At 44.7% G+C, this 25653-nt stretch overlaps 2 protein-coding genes across 2 annotated transcripts in view; one reads left to right on the forward strand and one right to left on the reverse strand.

Annotated features, from left to right (window-relative positions):
- Positions 1 to 9369, reverse strand: part of Elp3 (elongator acetyltransferase complex subunit 3) — a 66677-nt gene extending 57308 nt beyond the window's left edge. The window contains exons 1-4 of the mRNA XM_055609700.1: positions 9286 to 9369; positions 6535 to 6634; positions 2512 to 2650; positions 226 to 296 (exon numbers count right to left, since the gene is read on the reverse strand). Of these exons, the coding sequence (XP_055465675.1) occupies positions 226 to 296; positions 2512 to 2650; positions 6535 to 6634; positions 9286 to 9304 (329 nt within the window). The 5' untranslated portion in view covers positions 9305 to 9369. The remainder of the gene's footprint in view (positions 1 to 225; positions 297 to 2511; positions 2651 to 6534; positions 6635 to 9285) is intronic.
- A 6749-nt stretch (positions 9370 to 16118) lies between these two features.
- Nuggc (nuclear GTPase, germinal center associated) overlaps positions 16119 to 25653 on the forward strand; it is a 41237-nt gene continuing 31702 nt past the window's right edge. The window contains exons 1-5 of the mRNA XM_055609853.1: positions 16119 to 16166; positions 19523 to 19607; positions 23762 to 23866; positions 24414 to 24522; positions 25237 to 25459. Of these exons, the coding sequence (XP_055465828.1) occupies positions 16119 to 16166; positions 19523 to 19607; positions 23762 to 23866; positions 24414 to 24522; positions 25237 to 25459 (570 nt within the window). The remainder of the gene's footprint in view (positions 16167 to 19522; positions 19608 to 23761; positions 23867 to 24413; positions 24523 to 25236; positions 25460 to 25653) is intronic.

A 25653-nucleotide genomic window follows, 5' to 3' on the forward strand; every position in this document is an offset into this window, starting at 1 on the left:
AAGTCTCAAGTTCATTCACCTCTAAGTATTTCAGCACTACAACACTGTCTGTTCCACTTTCAAAGCACTGAAATACCTTACCAAAGCTGCTAGTTGAGGCTGACCTACAGATCTGTTCAGTCAGAGTGTTAACTATCATCAGCTTGTACCGATGTAGGCATTAGGGAATTTACTTGCTAGTTTAACTGAAGCACACATATATCAATTTATCAAAATCATACTTACACACATATATTCCCTGTAAAACTGATGTGTGGACATCTGTGGGGTTTACACATCACAGCCACAACAGCAATCTATAAAAGAAAGGTCAATTAAAAAGCTATCATTGGAAAATTAACAAAAATTCTACAGAGTGGTTATCCCTAAGACTGAAGGAGAGGAACACAATTTGAATGGCACATAAAGGTCTCCAAGAGAGTAAAAAGGAGGAAGATTGATAGACCTGATTTGAAAAGAAACCCGAGTATCTCCGTCAAGATACCGATGTTGCTACTTCCTAAAGCTGCATTCTTTTACACGGATAATAGTTAAAAATTTATGTGAATAACATATGAGCTTTGTGTTAGCTTTCACAGTAGGTATGGAACACTGCTCGCAGCAGCTTTGGCACTCTATTACTGAGCTACAAGCCCGGACCTGGGAATTAATTTTTAAGGTCATGGTAATTCTTATTCTCTAATTATTTTGCAAAAAACAGACTACAAAGATCAATAGTATAAAGAATCCTAATCATTATTACTCAAATTCCATAGATACATTAGATTTCAACATCTATAGCAGGAAGTTAGGGATCAGAGTGAGAGTTTATGTGCAAAATCTCAGAGTACCTGAGAGAGTCCAGGCTGGGGGGGGGGGGGCTTGCTTGAAAAGGACTGGTAACAGAGGTAGTAAGGGTATTAAGGTACTAGCACAGAAGGTAGGTGACCAGACAGATCCACACTAAGGCTAACAACAGGAGGCTGTACATGCGGACAGAGAAAACCAGAGAAAGCCCAGGGCTGAAGAAACTGGAGGTCCAATTCTCCAAACACAGCTGCCAACAGATAGATGGAGACCCCCCCAAGACAGATGGCACTGTGTTTATGTCAGTGCACACGTGTGCAGGTCACCAAAGGGGCATGAGCCAGCTCCAGCTATGCAGAAGCATTTGTTAAACCAAACTGAAGAACATGCTGGGAAATGAGCAGCTGACACCCTTCAGTGTGAAGGTAAAGAAATCAAGGAACGACAGGTCAGGTACGGCTGCTCTGAGGAGCCATGGCAACCAGGTGAGCAGTGATTCTGAACTGAGACATTACTGCAATAGTAGTGGTGACCAGATGGCGGCAAGGTAACGTTAAAATTCCTGCGTTCTGATTGGTTTTTAAGTCTGTATACGTGTGTAAGTGCTTGTTGGTAATGTAATGTAGTTAGTAATGCCTCAGCCTTGGCAGTACACTGTATGTAAAAACTGTGACATTCAACTGTCCACAGGCATCAGAATCCAGGAGACAGGTTCACTAAAGTAGCCAACACAAGCACTACAAATATCACATCCTGATCCAGACAGCAGACCAAACATGCTGGGTCATATCAGGAACACGGACTCCAACTCTAGAATCCTGATCCTGCCCATTTCCTCCGGCCTCTCACTCAGCCACTGCTTCCCTGAGCCTTGGTCCCAATGTAGCCCCTTCATGCTTCACACAGAACAAGAATGTCCAACACGGTCTTACACTTCTACCACATGCTCACCATATCTACATTAGTGTTCTGAAAAATCTACCCTGCTTACACCACCACCCTGCAGAGCAGCCTCAAATGGTTTCCTGCTTTGCTTTCTTCACTAGCTGTACGTGACTGTTTACAAGCTAATCCTGACCAAGGCCTCCAGTTTTTTCTAATGAAGCTGGAAGCTGGTACAGTGCAAGTTCAAGGCCAGTGCGGCCTATACAGTGAGACTGTCTCCAGAAGAAAATCATGGGCCAAACGTAACTCCCTGTTTCCGCCAGTCTGTTACATTCCCTGTCTGCACATGCCATGCCCTTCGTGCCTCTCCTATCTCTGTGCCCTCTTGCCTATTTCTCTCTTGCCCCAGCACCCTCTGAGCTTGATCCTCCCTGATCATATGAGCAGACTTACAGGTCAGGACAGTGCCATGCTTTCTGCTGGGGCTTTACTTTTTTCTTTTGCTGAGATGTCCTGTCTCTGGACACCCACAGTGTCTCTACTGGGAGACTTACTCCACAATCATCACATATGAAATTACCCTGCATCATTATATGCCTTTTAGAAGTACAACTGGGAGCTCTCAGCACAGGAAGGTCAGTAACAGTTGCCATATTGTAAGTGATCAGGCCTCAGTCTTTAAAGACACTAGAAAAGCATGCATTCCTTTAAGCCCACTCGCTGGCTTCCTCCCTTTGCCCTCCTTCATTCAAGCACACGGCATGACTGACTTTAGGAGTCTGAATCCATCCCCCTACCGCCTCACTACCTCTCTCAGTATTTCACCAGCTCATCACTCACCCCACTGGCAGTCCTGATGGGTTTTGCCTTTAACTTGGGAACCAGGATCTTTCGATAGTGAGGAGGGACCGCAGCGATGATGTCTACCAGGCGGGGCTGGGACGAAAGGCCGTACTTGGCAGCTGTCTTGGTTTTCAACCTGAAAGCAGAGCATTTGGCATTACTGCGATCAGAGAATTTCAGGCTGAGACTAGGAAAAGGATGATGTGTACACAGTACCACTAACACCTGGTACGCCTCTCCTCCTTCACCAGGTGGCAAGTCTGCCTAACAATCTGTGAATAGGAGGGAAATAAAGGAAACAAAATGTTAGTAAGTATCTTGCTTTTCTTAACCTTAAACACCAGGAAGTAAACCAGGTCTGTGGGGCCCGGGACAATGGCACAGTGGAGGTCTCATTCCAAACTGTGCCTCAGCTTCCAGCTTAACATTTGGGACCATGTGTGGAAGGCTGTGTAGACATTGGCCCCTGCTTCCTGGGAAGAAATCACCCTAATAGAAAGAACTACTTTCTTTGATAAAATATTCTACACAAAAGAAGCAAGACAAATCAAAAACCAGAATACAAATCCTAGAATCTACCTTAACAATTACAAAACTCCATGTCCCCTCCTGACTGTAACCCTATCTGTAGCCCCCAGAGCATCGTTCACTCTGTCTTGCTGTACACAGGTTAGGACTCAAAATCCTATCTCTACCTGAGAGTGCTGAAGTTACAGGTGTGTGCCACCATGCCCAACTTATTCCTTTAATTTTCTCTATGGTTTGAACAGCTTTCCCTTTCTCTGTGCCCACTGGGCAAATCCTTCTGTGAGTTGCACACACTGCTCTCAGCTAACACTAACTGACTATCTAGCATGCAGAGGCTACCACCCACATACGTGGTATACCAGGCATCAGGCACAGTCCTTTCATGTGCTGTGTTGTGGGTAAGTACACACACACACTCACACACTCGCAAGAGTTGCTTCCAGAATGCAGAAAGGATTTTAACATGTGTTGGAAAAACAGGAAAAACAGAGCCAGAAGAGCACTCACGTGCTAGGGAAGCAGGACAGACACAGGGATGACACTGTAAGACATTGTAGGAAAAGCTATAGAATATAAAAGTTTCACAGTCAAAGAGGACAACTGCTGACTCCTTTAGCAAATGCTCTCTAAGCACAGTGTCAAGAAAGGGGTCAGGGAGAGGTATCTCAAGAAACAAACAGAGAAGTGGATCTTCAAAAGGACATGAATGTGGTCACTACATGACATGGGGGAGAATGCTTTCTCTGAGAATATATATGAAGGGCAAACACAGTTAAGAAAATAAGAGCCACTCATTTGAGGGTGTAATAAAGACCAAGGTGAACATGAACGTGTGGAAGAGGTTCTACAGTAGAGATAGCTGGATTACATTAAGGATACCAGAGAGAGTGTTCCTGGCCAAGGTGTCAGAAGAAAAGAAGTACATGAAATGATGGCACAAAGAAGAAATGGGGTCTGGAGATTCTGAATCCCCATTCTGCAAATGACAACTCAACCTGGATGACTTACCTCTCTACTTTCAGATCACCTATCTGAGAGGTGAGGGTGACACCCGTACCTACCCATACTGTAGGTTTTGTTTTAAATGTGTGCACTTGCCTCTGTGCATGCACCACTACAGCAGCGTAGAGGCCAGTCAGCTTTTGAACACTGGCTTCCTCCATGCACTGCACTTACATACTAGAGCATCTTGCCGGCCCCCGTATTGGCTAATATTATGTCATTTGACAGAGGCTAGAGTCATCTGAGAGGAGGAAACCCCAGTTGAGAAAATGCCTTCATAAGATCAGGCTGTAGGCAAGCCTATAGAGCATTTTCTTAATTAGTGATTGTTGTGGGAGGGCCTAGTTCATGGTGAGCTGGTCACACCTGGGCTGATGGTCCTGGGGTCGATAAGAAAGCAGGCTAAGCACACCATGGGGGGCAAGCCAGTAAGTGGCATCCCTCCACGGCCTCTGCATCAGCTCCTGCCTCCAGGTTCCTGCCCTGACTTCCGTCAGTAAGAGTGTGACCTGAGAGTTGTAAGAGGAAATCAACTCTCCTCCATAAGTTGCTTTTGGTCACAGTGTTTCATCCTAGCAACAGTAACCCAGACTAAGAGAAATTGGTACTAGGATGGTGGAGTATTGCTGTGACAGACCTGACCACATTGTTTTGGGGAGGACTGTGGAAGGGCTTTGGAACTTTCACCAAGAAAAGTCATTGGGCCAATGGGATGTTCTGTAGGAGTGAAAAAGATGAGACTGTTGAAAGCAATGCAGCCGATGGAGGCCTGGCTTGTGAAATTTCAGAGGGAAACAAAGACTCTAGCAGGCCCTTTTGTATGAAGAATGTGTGGTATCTGGTCGGCTGGAACTAAGAATCGGCTGTGATTAAGAAGTAGCCAGCATCACTGATGTGAAATCTTCTGGGAAGTATTTTCTCTGTTAGCACGGGCCAGCTGTGTTCAGAGGTGGTCAAGGCTGTGCCTTGTGCTGACAGCCTCCTTCCAAGCAGTACTGGTTTTAACACCATGAAGGGGTCACTGAGAGCAACGTGAGAGGATAGGAGAGGCCATTGGTGGAGATGCACCCAGAGTATCAATGAAAGCCCTAGGATTGAAGGGGTCATGCAGAGAAACTGAGGCTTGGCACCAGGAAAAGAGCCCAGGAGAGGCTATTGGTAAAAGGGCTACCTGGCTGTGGTAGAAGACCCCAATATCTTAGAGATGCCAGTATCAGGGGGTGATCACAAAAACAGCAGCAGCTGTGCAGTGGGTCCGGTAGGAGGCAAGCTATACGTGCTGGAGAGGACGGAGCTGGAGAAGTGCCCCAGGGCCCTTGAAGGAACCCAGATGACTGTGAGTGAATCCCAGATATTAGACATTGAATTATTTAAACTGTAGGAATTTGGTGACTGTGCCCTGGTTCTTTCCTCTTGAAATAAGAAAAATATTTAACTCAATTTTGAGTTTTTTTTACAGGAGCCCACAGTTGAGACTCTGAACTTTTAAAAGAGATTTCGAATTTTTAAAGAGACTAAATTTTTAATCTGTTTGTATTGTAAAGATTGTGAGACGTTAAAATTATTTACGTTTTATATTGTGATATTAACATTAATGGGTCATCGTGGGGCTAAATGAAAAAGGGTTCTAAATGAAAAGTGTTGTGTTTGTGTCAAGATGACAAGGGGTCAGTTGTGCCAGCTAGTTTTATGTCAATTTTACATAAGCTACAATCACTGGAACAGAGGAGGGTCTCAATAGAGAAAAAGCCTCCACAAGATGGGCTGCAGGCAAGCCTGTAAAACACTTCATTAAATCAGTGACAGATGGGAAAGGGCTCAGACTATTGCGGGGGGTGCCACGCCTGGGCTGGAGGTCCTGGGTTCTATAAGAAAGCAGGCTGAGCAAGCTATCTGGAGCAAGTCAGTAAGCAACACTCTACCATGGATCAGCTCCAGGTTCCTGCCCTGTTTGAGTGCCTTGACTTCCCTCAGTGATGGACTGTTGTTATCTGGAAGTGTAAGCTGAAATAAACCCTTTCCTCCCCAAGTTGCTTTGGCCACAGTGCTGCATCACAGCAGCAGTAACTGTAACTAGGACACCCTTTCTGAAAGGGTTAACTCATCTGTTACCTGCAGTGTACCTCACAATAGTGCCCAGGATACTTAAGTGCCAATTACAGGTGGCAATTAGATTCAGAGGCTCTAACACAATTTTATCACTATGAAATACGTGACAAGGCAGAAAACTGCAATTCTTAACTGCTTCATAGAAAACAGGTAGCTTTAGATCAGTTCATCGAACAGCTAGCTCTACCAGCAGGCACAGCGGGGCATGCCATTAATTCCAATACTTGGAAAGCTTAGGCAAAGGAATGTCTTGAGTTTGAGGCCAGCCTGAGATACAAAGTCAGACCATGTGATAGATAGATAGATAGATGGATAGATAGATAGATAGATAGATAGATAGATAGATAGATAGCACCACTGCCCTTTTACAGATGTACTTACTTATTTAGATCGATGTCTTTGCCCTGTTCATGAGCTTCAATCATCTGCTTGATAACATCCCCTATAGTTAGCATCATCAGCTCAGCACTGCTGAGATCTCCTGTAAAGGTATGTTTCAACAACAGAAGTCTCGTTATTCAGGGTGTTTTTTTACATTTATTTGTATGTGTGTGCACATCACACACACACTCGCTCAAGCATGCACACATGCAATTCAATTTTAAGTGTAGAGATCACGGGTTGGTTTCTGCGTCAGCCTCTGGAGTGCTAAGATTACAGCCTGCACTAACTACCTTGCCTGGCCTAACGACCTAGCTGCATTTCCAAGATACCATCTGTTGATCTGCATGTCCCCCTGTCTTAGCAGCTGCCTTTCATCCAGACACAGGAGATGCTGACATAATTATCATTATTATCCTACTATCAATCACAAATGACTCATCCAAGCATGGGCACCAATCCAAGACAGGAAAATCTCTGTTCTTTTCTTCATGGGTCAGGGGAGCCCATCTTTTACCAGCTGACAACAGTGTTGTGGTGTGACAGCTTGGGTAATGACAACAAACATGCCTCCCGCCCGCTGGTGTGAAAAAAGTCATCATCAAAGGGTAGTAAGAAAGCTGTGGAAGTTACAGAGATCTTTCATTTAGTCCCACTTGAAACTACAATAGTGCTGTAAAATTGGTATTGTTATTCCTATTTTATAGATATAAAAACGGATCAAAGCAATTTAAGATGTTAAATTATGTTAAATGCAGGGTTAAATCTCAGGTCCAGATCGTCTCACCACATTGTGCACTGTGTACTATATTGACTCAATGAAGCACAGCTAAGACACACAGAGGGAAAAGTCCATATATAGTCAAACACTAAATGCTTTCAGAACCTCTCAGATCTACAAAGGTGCCTCAGAGGCCATAAAATGGAGGTGGACTTGGGGTATGGGGTGAGCACAGAAGATGGGCTAGCACCCTGTCAGCTTGCATATACATACATGCCTTTCTTTCTCGCTCTCTCTTTCTTTCTGTGTGCTAAAACCACAGTAACTCGGCTTTCATTTTTCTATATAAGACTTCTGCATTACACTTCATTTAGAGGGTAAGAGTATGGGCTGACAAAAATAAAGATTTGAAATGCTATGTGGGTTTTATACAACTAGTATATATAAACTTGTATATATATTTATATAAATATATACTATATACAAGTAGTAAATATATAACTAGTTTACACAAACTAGTAAGAAAGGCTTCACAGAGGAACCTTGTGAAAGAAAGGACAGGGTTTGAACCAGGGAACAAGCAGTATGGGACAATGCTAGGCATAAGAACTACCTATTTTGGTGAAAGGACGCTGCCTGAACAGGGTTCAATAAACAGATGGTACACTGGCCATGACGCAAAGGCACTAAAAAAACAGTAGAAGTATATATTCTTAACTCTGTAACTTAAAAAAAAAAAAAAAAAGTATTTTTTTAAAGAAAGTAAGACTAAAAAAACAGTGAGACTATCAACATAAAGAATAAGTCAGAAAGTTTAAAAAAGATACGGTCAATCTGGATGCTAACAAAAGGCTTTTGAATAGTACATTAAAAATCTACAAACATGAAGATCTGAGTTCAAATGCCAACACACATGTTAAAAGCGAGGCATAGCCACATTCATGGCTGTAAAGAGGGGGCCACAGAGGGCATGGCATGGGACTATGACATCAGGATTGCTGGGGCTTGCTGGTTGCCAGCCTAAAACGAACAAGTTACAGCAAGGTAAGCTCAAATTAATCCAATGCATGTTGTATTTGATATAGAGCATGTTGTTTGGAAGGGAAATTCCAGAATGCCAAGAAGCAGTGACCAACACCATATTTAGTTTTCATTTAATGCTTCTGGCATCACAGGCACACCATGACAGCTCCACACACTAAGTATAAACTTAGCTGGAAAAGTTAACCAAACCTCGGCTTTTTCAAGCATGAAATGAGGACAGGGCTTCAAAATGACTGATCCCAACAGCATTATCAGGCCAACTGCTCAAGGGCAGTACACAGATAAAAACGGAATGTATTACAAATACTTTTAAAAACGGGGGAGGGTATTTGGGTTTTCGAGATAGGGTATCTCTGTGCAGCCCTGGCTGTCCTTGTCTTGCTTTGTAGCCCACGCTGGCCTCGAACTCTGAGATCCTCCTGCCTCTGCCTCCCTGAGTGCTGGGATCACAGGCGTGTGTTAATCAAGCCCAGCTTTAAAAAGGATTTTTGTTTGTTTGTGTTTTTTATGACCTCATTCTGTTGAAAAACCCGCACAGAACTGCTCCAGGCTACTCCGGAGGTAAAATAAATGGGAGTAAGTTCACGTAAAGCTGTTGCTCAAACTACATGGATAATTCCTACTTTAGGATAGTAACAACGCCTGTCCTACTTTAAGATTTAAAAACAACTCAAATAAATACGTCTAATAAGTCGCCACAAATTAAACTACAACTCACCACCTTAACTCCTCTGGGACCTCTCGTGGAATAACGGTACTGTTTACCCAGCTACACAAAAAGACACCAACTAGTCACTTCCAAAGAGAGAGTAAAAAAAAGAGAGATGACTGTTTTACAAAGCCCACAGACAAAGGGAGGCCTGCCGACCCCAGATTGCAGGGCCCCGGACCAGGAAGCAGATTCCCGTGGGAAAGTGGGGTTCATCCCGTGATCGCGGGGCATCCACCACCTCCCTTGCCTCCTCGTCCCACTTGTTTTTCCGCACCTTTCCTCTTTTGCCTCATCTCGGCGCCGCCGTAACAGGATGCCACCACGTACTGTAGTTGAGAGCACCGAGAAAGTTAGCAGCCGTAAAGCAGCCCGGGGCTGTCGTGAAAGCACAGCGACTGTACCGTAAAGCTCTTCCCAGAAGGCGGGGCGTGGAGCCCCGCCCCGTCCAGGTAGCGGCTTCACCTCTCATAGACTGGGAGGAGATGTGCGTCCAGGTTGAGTGGGAGGGTGGAGACTTTTTGGGGACCAGGAAGCTGGACCTGGCTAAGAACGACGGGACAGTTTATCTAAAGAAAGTTCATCTGCTCTGGGAATCTGGCACGAGAGTGAAATGTGGCCAGAGTTCTTAAAGCAAAAGCCTGGGCTTTGACAGCCTCCACGTGGGCCACGTGTCACTTGTATGGTCAACCTTGTCGAGATGAGGAATAGATAAAGGATACCAGTGGTTTCCCCACGTACACCCGCCCCTCCCCCGACACCCACCTCCAAGTCTGTCTTGGGGTGTTGACATAAGTTTTTAAAGATTATGGAAGAATTGAGGGCAGAAGGCAAGAGGCATGTTTATTTAAACAGTCCTGATGGTTAAGGTGTGCTCTGGCTGATCACTGGACACTGGATCTCAGGGTGATCAAAGTCTTTATTGCTGTCGTTCCCTCAGGAGATCCATCTGCTCCTACAGATAATCACTTAATGCTCCAGGGTGCAGCCCTGACTGATAATGGTCTTTCTATGGCAGGAGTCTGCGTTTTGAGGCTTTGTTTTCTCTCCAATCAGGGTGGCTGCAGGTTTAGGACAGTGATTTCTCTTTGACCCTTCAGCGAAAGTAAAGGAGACAAATAGACACAAAATGAAGAGAGATGCCAGGCTTTTATCTTGCATTTAGTTACTTGTCTAGCTGCCTGTTTGAAGAATGTGGTCCTTGCATGGGGCCAGGTACACCACACATGGGGGAGAGTGGATAGAAATCCTCGACACAGTGAGCATTAGCCTTTCAGTGTGATGAAAGCTAAGCTCTGATCTTCCTGAAAGACACTAGACAAGAAGCAAGTATCAGCTTGATCTTATATGCTTTGCAGACTGTAGGCTCCCCGGAGTCTTAGATTTTTCTTGATAACAGTCATGAAAACACTAGGTAAGACACCATGCACAAAATTTGGCAACATCTGGAGTTAGGACTTGGAATAACTTTTTGTTGAAACCCTTCCACGATCTCTTTTGCCCACAGACCTGAGATGAAGAATTCTTGGCATTAATAAAGGCTGGAAGATGTGTTTCCAGTAGTTACTTCTCACTAGAGTTGAGGTAGCTCTGTTTGGGGTGCCACCACTATACTGATCCTGTCTTAGTCAATATTGAAATTTTTCAGTGTATCACGTTATCTTAATATCACCAACCCCAGCCCATCAACAAAAAATAAGTTACCTTCCCTAAAAATACTTTAGGATACGGGTCCCTGTTCTAGAATTTTCTATTATTAATTTTTCAGTCTTTTATGGATACCTCTGTCTCACTTCAAGATACTGGTCTACTGCATCAGTCATGTGATCCTATCTCTTGTGATTCCCCAGAGTTCCATGGTTTTAAATATCACCTTTCTGTTCTCAGATATTTAAAACCCCAGCCTCTTCCCTGTTTGACATCTTGTTAGATGTTGATGTCTAATATGTATCTCAAGATTAACATGTATAAAACAAGAATGCTCCATGACTCCATGCTAGCTAGGATTATGTCAGCCTGACACACAAACTAGAGTTATCTGAAAGGAGGGAACCTCAATTGAGAAAAATGCCTCCACAAGGTCTGGCTGTACGGCATTTTCTTAAGTAGTGATTGATAACAGAGGGCCTATCCTGCTGTGGTGCCAGCCCTGGGCTGCTGGGTTCTATAACAGAAAGCTGAGCGACTCAGGGGAAGAAAGTCAGTCAGTAGCACTCCTCCTTAGCTCCTGAATCAGCTCTTACCTCCGGGTCCCTGCCCTGTTTGAGTTCCTGTCCTGTCTTCCTTCAGTGATGAACTACAATGTGGAAGTGTAAGCAAAATAAACCCTTTCCTCCCCAACTCGCTTTTGCTCTCAACAATACAAAACAAACAAACAAACAAAAGACAGCAAAAGACAGATTGCAATGTCATCAAAGTTTGGAAGCACTGAGTAAGGCAAGAGATTATTGTGCCTCAAATCAGGGTGGAAAGTCATGGAAGTGGTAAGACATGCTCAAAATCAAAATGTTTTTGATGATTTCAATAAGTGTTTCACTCAGTGTGGGATCATGGAGAGAGAGAGGTCAAGTGTGAGATCTCGGCTGTGGATCAAGGACAGGAATAACGCAGTTGTCATGATCTGAGATGAGATGTCTCAGAGGGGCTTTGGATTTGTTTATCTGAGATGCCTGGTGAGTGGCAAATCACGAGAGAAGTTATAGCTTGAGATCCAGTTGAGAGTTTTAGGTGTATGGTGTAGCTTAAAGTTGTGATACAGTGTGAAAAATGAGACTGAAGTCTAAGCCTCAGGGTATCCTATTATTAACAGATCAGAGACAAGGCTAGTAACTGGCTAGGAAACTGGCTAGGTACATCTAGGGAGGCGGGAGGAGAACCAAAAGCCAAGTAAACAACGTCAGGAAGTAGGGAGTTATCAACTGGGTCATGCACTGCTGCTGAGTCAAGGAAGATAAAGACTGAGTTGATCAGGATCATTGGGGACCTTGATGAGAACAGTTTTGGAGGAAGACGAAGGGTCCCAGCTGGACTGAAGTAAGCTTATAGCGCCAGCTAATCTTGGTTACCAACTTGACACTGTTGGAAAGGGGAACTTCAACTGAAGAATTATTTCTACCCGATTGGGCTATGAGGCATTTTCTTGATTGCTAATTGATGGAGGAGGGCACAGCTCACGGAGACGGTACCATCCCTGAGCAGATGGGCCTGGGCTGTACAAGAAGGATAGCTAGATATGAGCCTGGAAGCAATCCAGCAAACAGCATTCCTTCATAGTCTCTGCTTTACTTCCTGCTCAAACTCCTGCCCTGACTTTCCTCAATGCTGGACTGTGACCTAGAAGTGTAAGCCAAAGAAACCCTTTCCCCCTGAGGTTGCTTTTGGTTAGGGTATTTATTAGAGCAGCAGAGCACAAACTAGGATGGTTTATAATAGATGCATAGGAGAGGATTGGGTGAGTTGAGACAATTTTGAGGAGATTTGTCATAAGAAAGTGTGGCTAAATGGGGCAGTGGCTGGCAAAAATATCTGAGGACAAGAGGGTGATGCAAAATGGCAGTGGGCTTGCATGTATATCTACTGGGGTGGGGAGTTAAAGTTTGATGGATTAAGAGAAGGAAGTGTTCTGCTTAATTCTTTGATTGAAGAAATATGATATGATGCAGGAGAAGAGACAAGTTATCCTTTGATGGGCACTTGGATGGTTCATCTATTAACAGAGCAGAGCAGTGATGGGGGGGTAGGGTGTGATGATGCTTTGTGAGAATTGTCCCCCTCCCCCGCCCCCGATTGACTTTGATTCTTTCACTGAGTTCAGTGGGAATTCAGCTGGACAGAGTGACCAAACTTCTCACCAATCTAGCATTAGTGCCCAAGTCCAGTTTCAGTGCCAAGGGCTGGTGTAAAGAACCCAGGGATCTTTAACAGCTCCCCAGCCTATTTTAAAGTGATTCAATAGCACTTCTGAATATAGTTAGCTGTTCAGACATGGAACTCGCCAGGAGGGGGCAAGCTAAGTATGGTTGTATGATTGGAAGTGGTGATCTTGTGATATTCATGGTGATTTTTTTTCTGTTTTGAAATTCATACTGGCAAACATATAAAAAGAAATGCAAAAGAGCCAAAGAGGAAAAAAAAATCTCTGGAATTCATATTGATATTTCAGTATCTTGCTTGTGTAAGAAGGACCCATTCTGTCGAAAGTTCAAAGCAGTTTTTTAGATACTCTGAACGTTTATCTTCAATTCTGCCCACGTTTTGATTTTGTTACTTTCTGACTCCCATTTTGGGCTACACACACACCCAGAGTCCTTGAACGTTGAACTGGGAATGATCAAATCGCGCTATCCAGAGGTAACGGCCCATATCTGCAGCTTGAAAGGATTCACTTTTCCTGAGTCTGATAGACAGGGTAGCCAACCTTCACAGGGGAGGAGGTTTTATTTTCAGTCCTTCTCTGCTGGGTGGCACTCTAAAAACATTTGTTTTTAAGTTCAAGACCAGTCTATGCTACGTAGGGAGACTCTGTCTTAAAAAGAAACAGAACACAATTAAAATTTTAAAAAAAAAATCTAAAGTTTAATTTCTCAAAAGAGTTACTTGACCCTGGCTCTCTACTTCTTCTTTTTTTCTATAATCAAAATCCAATAATATTTTATCTTTGATGGAATGTGTTTGGGGGTAACAATGAGTTTGCATCAAATTGGCTGTTGACCATGTCCTGTCCTCCACCTCCCTCATGCATATTTGAGAATCTGCGAACTGGTCCTTTGTTTCTCCAGCCTGGACCCATCCGGATAGCAGTTACCCTCAGAGAAAAGTGTGCTGTGGCAAGGTTCTGGGATATGTTTGGGAAGAAAAAGTGGTCAAGTCCTGCCTGATTGCGGGGAGACAGCTGGGAGGAGGGCACAACCCCCATTTTACATGTGATTTGAAGTTTAAAAGAAAATAGAAAATAGCGTATCTGCATTTGGGGGGAGGAGGCTGGGGTAGATGGCCTACAGTGGTTGGTTTCACTTCCGCTGTGTTTATAAATGTGGCTTTGTGAATGTGACCACTGAGGGCCTGATCTAGCAGGTCCCTGGCGTCTGCACAGCTGTGTAGGTGTGTTCTCTGCTAGCCGCTGTCTCACTGTGGACTCCTGGAACTGAAGCAAAGCTGTTTGGAATTTTTTGGAGTTTTGCTTTTTGTGTTCTGTTCAGCAACATCTGGTAAGTTATTTCTCTTATGTATTTTTGTGCTATGGTTTGTGGATTATTTTTTTAAAAAAATAATAGCAGCTTAAAATTAATAGTTTTAGATTTACAGAGAGCTTGAGAAAATAGTTCCTGTAACCTGCACTCAATCACCCTGATTATACTGGAGTGGTACATTAGTTATGAATGGGCCCATATTTCTGTGTCGGTGCTAAGTGATGTCTATGTCTTAGTGAATGGAGGTTCTGAGTTTATATCTGGGGTTCATGGTCTACTATAGGATTCCTTCCAGAATACCAAATTATACTTGTCTGTTCTGTCTCTATAGGTTCTTCTTGGCTGTCACCTGAGACCTTTCTTTTTGACAAGATTGACAATTTGGATGGGTACAAATTGGAAGGGTACCAATTTGGCTTGGCACTTTGTAAGATTCTCTGCTATTGGCATTTCCTGATATTTTTCTTATACTTAGATTAGATTAGATTAGAATTAGGGGTTGGGGGAAGAAGCTCACAGAGTTGAAGTCATTCTCATCACACCTCGAGGAGAATCAACAGCATCTCCTTGTTCTGACCTGGGTTGTTTGGCTGGGGTGGTATGGGGTAAATTACTTCTTTCCCTCCAATTTCCATATTGTACGTCTCAAAAGGAAGTCAGTACACAAAAAGTCCCCAAAGAATGGGGAATTGTGCTTCTGCCCGTGAGGACGGGCTAGCCACACAAATACTGGAATTCTTCAGTCTGGGGAGACAGGAAGATTTTCTTTTCAATGACTGACTTTCTAAGAGTGGGTTACAGGCTTCTTGTTTCTTCCACTGCTCTGCTTAGTGCATAGCAAGCGAGGCGGTCTGGGAGACTTCAGCTGAGTCTCCTGTCTCTAACTCCTACTTTTCTGTAAGCATGCCAGAATGAGAGAGGTATCCTCCTGCTCACCTTTCCCCTGTGTTCTAACAGTGGAACTTGCTGTCAGGCCTGTACAGCAATCAGGGGAAAGCACCTTTACCTGATGAGCACTCTCCTTGGCCAAGATGAGTTGTTACTTAAGAGAAAATGAATTTTACCTTTCTGTATGTTGTGAGTGAATTTTAAGGCCATATAAGTACCAATATACTAGAAATTGGGAGAATAAAATTCTATGTTTTTTTTAAAAACAAACAAACAAACAAACAAACAAAAGAAACATAATTTCAGGCAAAGCAGAACCATTTCTCCCAAAATAAAACAGCAATGCAGGAAATGTTCAGGTCATATGGATTCATAACAGGGAGAAATATTATATCTTATTACTGTGACAAGCTTGGGAGAGGAAGACAAAAGATTAAACTTTGTTTCATCCGAATGGGATAGTATCTGCTTAACTACTCACTTATTCACCTAGGGGGAAAGTTGGCAGTAAAACGCATCACCACATGCCCTTTCCACCTCTGACGGACACCTGACATTGGATACACTGGCTGATGGGTTAAGTGAAAACCACTTCTTTTTCCTTGAGGAATTTGAAGGTTTGGCTTGAGAGCCCATATGGAATAATTGCTCTTGACTTTGTTGTCTGGTGACAACTACCTTACTGTGTGATTGTTCCTTCCCTTCTCTGTGCTTCAGGGTCCATATCTGTAAAATAAAGGCTCTGATGGTCCTTCTTTAATTTCACTCTCCACAGCTGTTCTCTGGGAGGGATAATGAGTTCGTATCACCTCTTTTACTGACCGCTTATAATAAAAAGATCATGAGCAAAGACAAACAAAAGAAAGGGCGGGTGAGAGGGGTAGGAATAATTGTCAAAAGTCAGTTATTTAACAGGAAATCAGCACTACCGGGGAGGCCATCCCAAGCAGAGCATCATTTAAAAAGATGCTATTTTAGGGCTCAGGGCATGCAAATGTAAATGAGCCCTAAGAGCAAAACCTGAAGGCTGGCCATGCAGCAAAATAACGTGAGCTCGGAGAAGCTTGCTGGTCTGCGCAGTGTAAGTTTGGACTGCCTTGGATTGGCTCTTTATGGAAGCCAATCCAATTTTCCCTCCATACCCGACCATTATTACCTCCCTTTGCAGGGAAGAGGATTCTGGCATCAGCTGAGGAAGGCTGTTGTCTCTTGAAGACTGTAAACTCGGCACTGGGGCTGTCTCAGTAGTACTCCTCTGCTCCTAATCACCGTTATGTTGTTGGTGATGTTTCCACATGAGGATTCTCATCCTGTCAGTTGACGCCAGAGGACACACCTTCTGCTTACAGATGGGAAACACAAGGCTCAGAGTGTCAGGGTGACTTTGGGAAGTCCCATAGCCCCGCTGCTCTTTTGGTTGGTAGCAGAAGAAGAAGCAAATTGCCCTTTGCCACTACAGCGTTCAGTCCCATATTGATTGACTGGACGCTTATAGCTTTTCCTTTTGCTCTCTTTATAGAGGGTTCCTGCCAATTTTCTAGTGCCTTAGTTTGCCAATCAAATGACCCCTTCTTCAGTCTTTGAACTTGGCAGAAGGAATCTGAAAACTAAATTCCTGAAACCTCATTTCAAGTCATTCCCGTTATTTCCCTATGTCAGCTAGAGGTCACAAACTTTGTCTGCTGATACTGTGGCTGCTCTTTTGGTGAGAGGCTCACAGTTTGCTGTCTGCTTGATGCAGACAAACTCAGTCTAAACCTAGATATATATGTGCCAACAGATTTTTCTGGACATCATGTGTTGTTGATGTAGTAAATGAAGACAGTTGAACTTTCCCCTGACCCTGAAAGCAGCCCAAATCGCTGCCCATGTTCCAGAATCCAGTGAGCATGCCTGTGTCTTCCCTTAACTGTGTGCACTTTTTAAAATGTGCTTTAATCCACATCCCTCTGGAACTAAAGGGCCTTTGTCTCAAAGATGAATCTTAAGGCATCTTCAAATCCAAAAGTCTGAGAGATGTTCTTGCAGCCTTATAGAAGTATGGCAAGGATGCTTTGGCCATGGTCAATTGGTTCTTTTGGGTTTTGTTTGGACTCACTATTCCACCCACCCCGGGAATTTGAATTCTAGAACACAGATTGTCCTGGAAATCCACAGATTTTTGTCCAACAGTGGGACCATGCGTTTTCTTTGGTCTCCAGTGTCCACAGCGGAGACATGATGGCTAATGTTCTGTGTAATGACGGCTCACTGAGCCACAATTATTTAGGAAATGGCAAAGTTATTTGTTACTTCCTCATTTTTGTGCCAAAAGTCACTGACAGGTCTTAGTGTAGAGTGGCCATGTTGTAATACTTTGACCTTTTCTGCCCTTACTCACTTCGGTCCTGATGTGGCTTAGTAACAATGAATTTTAAACTATTTGTTTGTTTGTTTGTTTATGTATATAGGTGTTTTTGGCTGCATGTATATCTGCGTATCATGTGTGTGCCTATTAACCACAAAGGCCAGAAGAGGGCATTAGACTCCCCTAGGACCAGAGTTATGGGTGGACGTGAACCACCCTGTGGGTGCTGGGAATGGAACCTGGATCCTCTGCATGAACAATGACTTCTCTTAACTGCTGGGCCATCTCTTCAGCCCCAAGTGTTTCAATCAGAAGTCACTGTGTCTTTCATGATATATGATCTTGAACCTTTCCCCTCTTAGCATTTCTGCTGAGCACTTCAAATAAGAGCTCAGAATATCGGCATCTGAAGATGCCTTAGGGTCCATCTAGTACCTTATCAGATGGCACAGACTTCTCTAGTATCAGAACACCTTGAAGAATTCATAGTTCAAGAAGGAGGAAACATAAATAAACCATGGCTACTGAGCTATACATAGGGGTACACACCTGTAATCCCAGCACTCCAGAGCGGCAAAAGAGTCATGAGCTGGAGGCCAATCTGGGCCTAAGCTACATAGAGAGATGCTGTGGAAAGAAAGAAAAGAAAGAAAGAGGGGGAGGGAGAGGGGGAGAGAGGGAGAAAAGAAAGGTCATCATAACTGGGCCATTTACAGAGCAGCAGGCACCTGAGAGGGAAATAATAAAGAATTCAGACACCTTATTGGAAAAAAAAAATCCAGGAAGAAAATCTTGAGTAAAGAGTAGGAGCTCACAGGAATGAAAAGGGACAGGATGTCCCAACAGGCTAGGTGTATGGAAATTCAGCAGAATTCCCTTCCCTGGAGAACCACAGAGGGTGTGCATAGCCTGAGAATGGGCTGCAGGAGACAGAGGGGAGGGCTAAATTGCTTCTGTCCTCACCTATGGTCGCATCCCCCCCCCCCCCCCCCCCCGCATTCTAGCAGAGTACCAAACACAAAGGCCGTTTGGTCAGGTCAGGTCGGCAAGGTGCCCCAAGAATAGATCCTTTCAACTGGCGAGCTGTGATTTTTATTTGGGGGTCACATGTAAATAAGGCTCCGCCTGCCTTCTGTAGAGAGTCTGTCTCTGAAAGACCTAAGAGGTTAGTGGAGGTTGACCCATCAGGAAGGTTTTGCATATTTCAGAAGGGTTGGTGGTTCTGTTTTTGAAATGCACTGCTGAGTGCTCCCCCGCAGAAGTAGTGGCTATGGAAAGCAAGGACTCCAGGTACTCCCCCCTGTGTTCCCATATTCTCACCTAGGAAAGCTGAGAAAGGGGCTCCAGTGCGGTATATGTCCACCTGCTTTGTGTACTGTCCCTTCCACAGGGATGCCACAGGGCTGCGCATAATCAAGCCCCAGTAAGTTATCTTCCTGTTGAAGTGGGGGCAAGAAAGCCCACCAATCTGAATTACTGTACCTCTCCTTCCCTGCTCAGTATCCAGCAACACAGCCTCAGCCCCAAGAAATGTCACTGTAGACCTACCCACTTCAAGCTGACACTTGCTGGAGATTAATGTCATTGGCACAGGTTCAAGTTCACCTAACTGGGGCACTGATCTTGCCCACAACAGCCGAAGCGCAGAACTTGACCTCCCTAGCTCTGGTCACCAGGGATTTATTCTCATTTCGGAATGAGTTGAAGATCTCAGGCAATGTCAGATTAAACCTCCCTAGAGATGTGTGTGATGGAGAACCGACGGTCACATATTAATCTGCGGCACAGTTAGCGTCAGTGGCGCATGAGGCATGGTGAGGGTTTCAAAGAGGAGTGAGAATGCTCCCTGCTCTTTAGAAGATTGCTATCCAGTGGCAGATACAAGACACAAGCATTTTTATGTATTCTCACTCTGGGAGGTTTCTGCTTTGGTTTTTTAATGAAACACGGGCCTTGCTGTGTAGCCCAGCCTGCCCTCGAACTTATGGTTCTCTTGTTTAGTCTTTCATTGAGTGGAATTGGTACTCCTCCTGGCTGTTTATGGTACTTTTAAGGTGTATACCTTTCCTCTTTGTTCTTTGTCCTTTCAGGCTGGTTTTCCTCAGCAGGCAAAAGAAGCCACAGAGCAGGAAATGGCAGAAATGGAGGCTTTGGTGGGTGTGACACCACACTCAGGTAACACCCCTGAAATGATCTTAGGTAGGACCTGGCTAGGGTTGTCTGCTGAACAGACAACACTATAGTCTCTGTTGAGACTATAACCACGGCTGTCATCCTTTGCTCTTTAGTGACATGCTGTTTTCTGATGACAACTTAGTAAGAAATGGATGTCAATCTTTAACAACAATAATTAAAGCAGTCTATTCATAACAAAACGAACTCTTTGACTACCGGTTATGTAGACGAGGGTTCCTATGTAAAAATAAAGTTTCTAGAACATGGGCTTGGGCTCTCTGAAATCCGGGGGGGGGGGGGGTGAGGTGAGGCCCTTGGAACACAAGCAGCTGGCTTTTCCTTGAAGCGGAGAAAGGTCTAAGGAGTGTCTCATTGAAGGATGAGTCCCATTGGGGTCAGTTTGAGCTTAGCTCCCTCAGTGGGTTGGTGGGAGGTATCCCGGGCCACAGAGAGTACATCTTTAGGAAGCCTGAGGGAAGTAGCTCCAAAGTACAGGAAAAAGGGTGCAGCAAAATCATCCTCTTTCTCAAAACCGAGGAGGAAAATATTCTTCATCACTATGGAAACAACTCACTTAGGGGAAAGGGGATGGACGTTTCCTGGACTTTGTAGGCAGCAGCCATCTCCTGAAGCCTGACTGGACACACAAAAAGAACTGCAACTTCTCAGGTCACTTGGGCTGAGCTCAGAGCTAAAGAGGGGGCCCTTTGCTAAAGCAAGGTCCAGCTTGATCATCTATTGGGGATCACTTTTCAAAAGTGACACCTCCTGCTTCCTTCTGCCTGTCTTGCTCTTTACTAGAATAATCCAGTGTAGCTGGGAAAAGACAAGTGGATTCCCAAGCAAATGTAGAGGATAATGAGAACTATGGTCCAAGTTTAGGCCAGTTCATTCCAGCTACTGTTTAATATGCCCATTTGTGGTATAAATTCAAGATGGAATGTTTTATCCTTTCCAAGGTTTTTTTATTTTTTTCATTTTGTGAACGGAGTAAAGAATTGTTAAACATGTTATTTCACCCGAACTCTTACCCCGAGCTCCTACACATTAGATGATTTGCCAGGCCTAACAAAGCTTAAATAAGGGCCTAGATAGATGGGCTTGTTCCTTGTTTTGTGCGTGGCTAAGAGACATTGTTCACACAAGAGTTACAAAGCAGACAGCCTTTGACATTATTTCATACAGGACTGTGCATACATCCTGACATTCTGAGCTACTTCCTGGCACAGGGTCTTCAGCACTTGGCCTATAGCTGTCCCAGGCCTTCAAGCAGCATGCTCTTTTCTTCTCTGCCTCTTCCTCTCTGGCTGAAGCCAGAGAGCCAGCAACCGCTTGGTATTTAGTTCTAATAAAGTCCTGAAGCTGAGCCAGGATGGATTCTTCTGGTCGAGATCAATCATTTCCTGGGATGGAAGGAGCTAGTGAACGAGCCTTTTCATCTGTGACAGCAGAAACACGAGGTGTCAGCCATTTCCTCAAGCTTCAGCACATGTGTGGCTCTTCACTGGATCTTCTATCGCTCCAGAAGGGCAGCAGAGTCTGTGCTGGAAGATGTGAGACTAAAGAGGTGGTGGGGGTGGAGGGCTGTGCGTGATGTGTGGGAGACCCATATCTGGAGCCCAGGGATGGGAGCAGTCTGGAGTTTCTGTGTAGGCTGCTACCCTGGCTCCCCAATGAAGTGCCTCACCGGTCCATCAAGGAAGGTGACCTTCTTAGGCCACACTCAGCTTTGGGGTTTTGTACCCTCTTTTCATGATCTTGGAGTGGCACCTCTTGGGACCAGCTTGTTCCAGTTTATTCCAGGGCTGTTTTGCTGGCAACCAGCAAGCCCCTGGTAACTGGGTTAGGATAATTTCCAGCACTTTTGCCCCAGAAACCAAGATATTACCCCTTTCTAGCCAGGCAGCACCAATGAGGTACATTTTCTAAATCTAAAGCACAGCTCTCCTCAACTTCATGGCCCTTACCAGCTTTTCATCTCCAAATCAAGTCACCATGTAAGCGAATGACCCTCGCAGACTTCAAAGATCTGCTGCTCCTGAGTTCTATTTTTTCCTGCTTAAGGAAGTAACTGATAATGTGTGTAGGTGAAGAAGCATAGAGCAGGGGTGGTTTCCCTAATTTAATCTCCAAAAAGCATCTCTATCTACCTACCTACCTACCTGCCTGCCTATCTATCTGTCTATCTATCTACCTACCTATCTATCATCTATCTACATCTTGACCACAGTTTACCTTCCCTCCTCTCCTCCCAGTCCCGCTCCCACTTCCCTGTCCCCACCCCCACCCCATCCACTCCTCCTCAGTTTCTCTTCAGAAAGGGGCAGGCCTCCCATGGATATCAACCAGCCATGGCATATCAAGTTCCAGTAAAACTAGTCCGTCCTCTCCTATTAATGCTAGATGAGGCCACCTAGTAAGAGGAAGGGTCCCAAAGACAGGCAACAGAGTCATAGACAGCCCCTGCACCCACTGTTAGGAGTCCTACAAGAAGACCAAGCTACACACCTGTAACATATGTGCAGAGAGCCTGGGTCAGTTCCATGAAGGCTCCCTGGTTGGCAGTTCAGTCTCTGTGAGCCCCTATAAGCCCAGGTTAGATGATGTTGTGGGGTTTTTTTTGTGGTATCCTTGACCCTTCTGGCTCCTACAATCCTTATTAATATACATTTTTGTGGTATTAGGGATTGAACCTAGGACCTCATGTATGCTAGTTAAGTACTCTACCACTGAGCTCTATCCCCATTTAAAAGTATTTTTTCAGCTTGTGTATGTAAACATGTTGTACGCATTTGCATATGTGTGTATTTGTATGTGTGCACATGTGTGCATAGATACGGAAGCCAGAGGCAAATGTAGGCTGTTTTCCTCAGTTGCTGTCCACTTTGTTGTTAAGTTTTATAAAATCTCTATTGATAAATAATCCACATAGTCCACAACTTGCCTGTTTGTACAATTCGACAGATTTTCGTCCAGCATCCTCATAGGCCTGTGACACCATCATTGCTTTCTATTTTAGAATGTTGTTTTGGCCGATCTCATACATACATATAATGTATTGTGATTACATTCCACCTTATTCTTCGAGACAGAGTCTCTCTCTGACCCTGGAGCTTACCAACTAAGCCAGACTGGCTGGCCAGGGAGCTCCAGCCTCCGCCTTTCTCTGCCTCCACGGTGCTGGGTGTAAAGCTGGCCCACCATAACTTCTATGTAGGTGCTGGCCACTGGACTCTGGTCCTCATGCTGTATCACGAGTACTTTACTGACTGAGCCATCTCCCTCTTTTATTTTGAGATAATTCTCTTTCTAGGTATCCCAGGCTGATCTAGAAACCACGATTTCCCTTCTTTCCGAGTCATGTACCACCAGGCCCAGCTGAAAGACATCCATTGTACAGGGAACCCCTCGAACTGTTTCGGTGCTTCCATTTTACCAGCCTTTCGGTTTACAGATGAGGAAGGGTTCTGGTTACGTGCTTTCTTTTCCCTCTGATCTGTTTCTGATGGAGGTCTTTCCTCATCTGAAAGGCTTGCCTGTTCCCCATACTTCACCCTGCTTTGAGATTTCCTCTCCTCTGTTAGTGGATGTCCTAAGACTTACGTTTGGTGAACCCAGCCACTTTGGTTTCTGAGGACACGCAAACAGAGGGTTGCCTCTAGAGAGTGATGTTGGAGCCTGACGCGTGGTGGTTAATACTGATTGTCAATTCATAGTCACCGAGGAGACCAGCCTACAAGCACACCTGTGAGGGAGTTCCTGCACTGGGTTAACAGAGGTGGGAAGCCCCACCCTGAGTGTGGGCTACACTGTTCCCTAGGCTGGAGTCCTGGATGGAATAAAATGACAAAAGTGAGCTGTGCCCTGCTGTACATTATTCCTGACTGCAGATACTATGTGACTGGCTGCTCTGTACAGATAATACATTTGTACAGATAATACAAAAGTAACGGATGCAAACAAGTACAGTGATCTGAGAATTAGGTCCTAAATTGGGACAATCCCTCAGAGCTGCTTTCCAAAAGCACTAACAGGCAGGCAGAGCTGGTCGGGGTCCTCTGAGGCCTTTTGATTGTGTGCATTGGCAGAGATGAGGCAGGGATCCTCTGTCCACCCTCAACTTGTAATTCTGTATATCCTCTGTTTATCCCTAGTTGACTGCCATCTGTTTAAAGAACCTGTGAAGAAAAGACGCAGGTCACATCACGGCCAGCAGTTCCAAGCGTTTCCCTCTGTGGAGCAAAGTGCTCTCAAGGAATGTGAGTGTTACGAAGGGCTGGGTGTGGTGCCGCAACAGGACTCTGTCTTATGCAAATGTGTGTGAAAGCTCAGAGGGAGTTCTGCAGGCAAGGAAACACCTCTGCATGCGCTCGTCCTGTGTAGTCTCTGCAGAGGTCTGCAATTTGGCTGGCTACCTGCAGGCTGCTCTGGAGAGGAGGGGCATTTTCAAAAGAGCCCTTTCCTGATAAGAAGAGTCTGGAGAAGGTCACCTAGGTACCTTGGTGGGTGTTTATATGGCATCCACGGGAAAGCAGGATCTAGAAGGGCTAAAGTCTGTGGCAACACTTGAGTAAGTTCTGTGGTAGGGGAGGCACAGAGCGTGCTGGTCTCTAGAGGGGCTTGGGACGAACACCGCCTCTTGATGATCACTGATCTCCAGTGGCAGATAGCTTGCTCGCTGGGTTGACCAGCTTCTCGTCTCATGAGTTTTCTCCCTTCTCTGCAGTATCCAGCAGCCTCCTTTAGAGACTTGGTACTCTTTCTCTGCTCTGCACATCCCAGACCATCCATTTCTTTTGATTCCAGATGAAAAACTGGAGTCCAGGACCAGGAGGGTTCTGAGCAACACTTATCAGAAGTTGATTCAGTCTGTCTTTCTGGATGACAGCATTCCCAGCGGACTCAAGTATCTCATGTGAGTCTGGAATCGGTATCCTCTCACCTGATGCTACCCTCTCCCCCAAGAAAAACAGAAAGTGCTTTTAATTAGAAACAGCACAGGATAGAAGAAAAAACCCTATGGCTGAGACTTTAAAAAAAAACAAAACAAAACATTAATAGCTATTTGTTGCGTGGCCACTGTTGACAGCTACTCTACTGTGCACCTTACAAACCCACGATTTCATTTCATCCTCTTAATGCCCCTGTAAAGTGGGAGCTAATGTGATTGTCCCATTTATACTGAAACTGAAACTCAGGGAGGCCAAGCAAGCAAAGTCACACTGTGGATAAGTGGAAAGGCTCCAAACTCAGCCAAGCCATGTGTCACTGAGTTCATGAACTGTTCGTGCAGAACTGGCCTGGAAATCCCCAGTAAAGTTAAGGACGTTGTTGACCTTGCTCATGGGACTCTGGGTTGATGGATATGCAGTTTCCATGAACACCAACAAGGGTATCTCTCACCTATGAGGAGAGTACAACATTTGTGGAGAACTCTCCTTACCAAGCATTTTTACCTAGTCCCGTTTGCTCTCTGGCCCAAGTCTTTATAGTAAACAAGGAGCGATTGTCTCCTTCAGTCAGAGAAAGGGAGGATATGTGAGTTGCCCAGGACTGGATCTTAGTGTCTTTGCGTTCTGCTCTGATGTGCTTCATTTCATACTTGATGTGCATTTTGGAATGGATGCAGAAACCGGCTTCTTGCCTTGATTGAAAAACCGCCGCTGGAGCCGGTCTATGTGGGGTTCTTGGGAAACACTGGAGCCGGCAAGAGTTCTCTGATCAATGCCCTCATCCAGGAAGCGATGTTTCTACCAGTGTCTGGAGAAAGCGTATGCACGGCCTGCATCGTACAAGTGAGCTCTGGCTGCTGCGATCAGTATGAGGCCAAAATCCACCTTCTGTCTGATCAGGTAAGCTGGCCTGCCCTCCCTTCTCATCTTTTCCACCCCCCTCCTTTCTCTTTTTCCTCCCTCTTTTCCTTTCTTCCCTGAATTTCTCATCTTCATGACACCAGAGATTGCATTATATTATATTATATTATATTATATTATATTATATTATATTATATTATATTATATTATATTATATTATATTATATTATATT

This window comes from Psammomys obesus, unplaced genomic scaffold (genome assembly GCF_907164565.1).
Source record: "Psammomys obesus unplaced genomic scaffold, mPsaObe1.curated_primary_1811, whole genome shotgun sequence".
NCBI classification, from domain to species: Eukaryota; Metazoa; Chordata; class Mammalia; order Rodentia; family Muridae; genus Psammomys; species Psammomys obesus.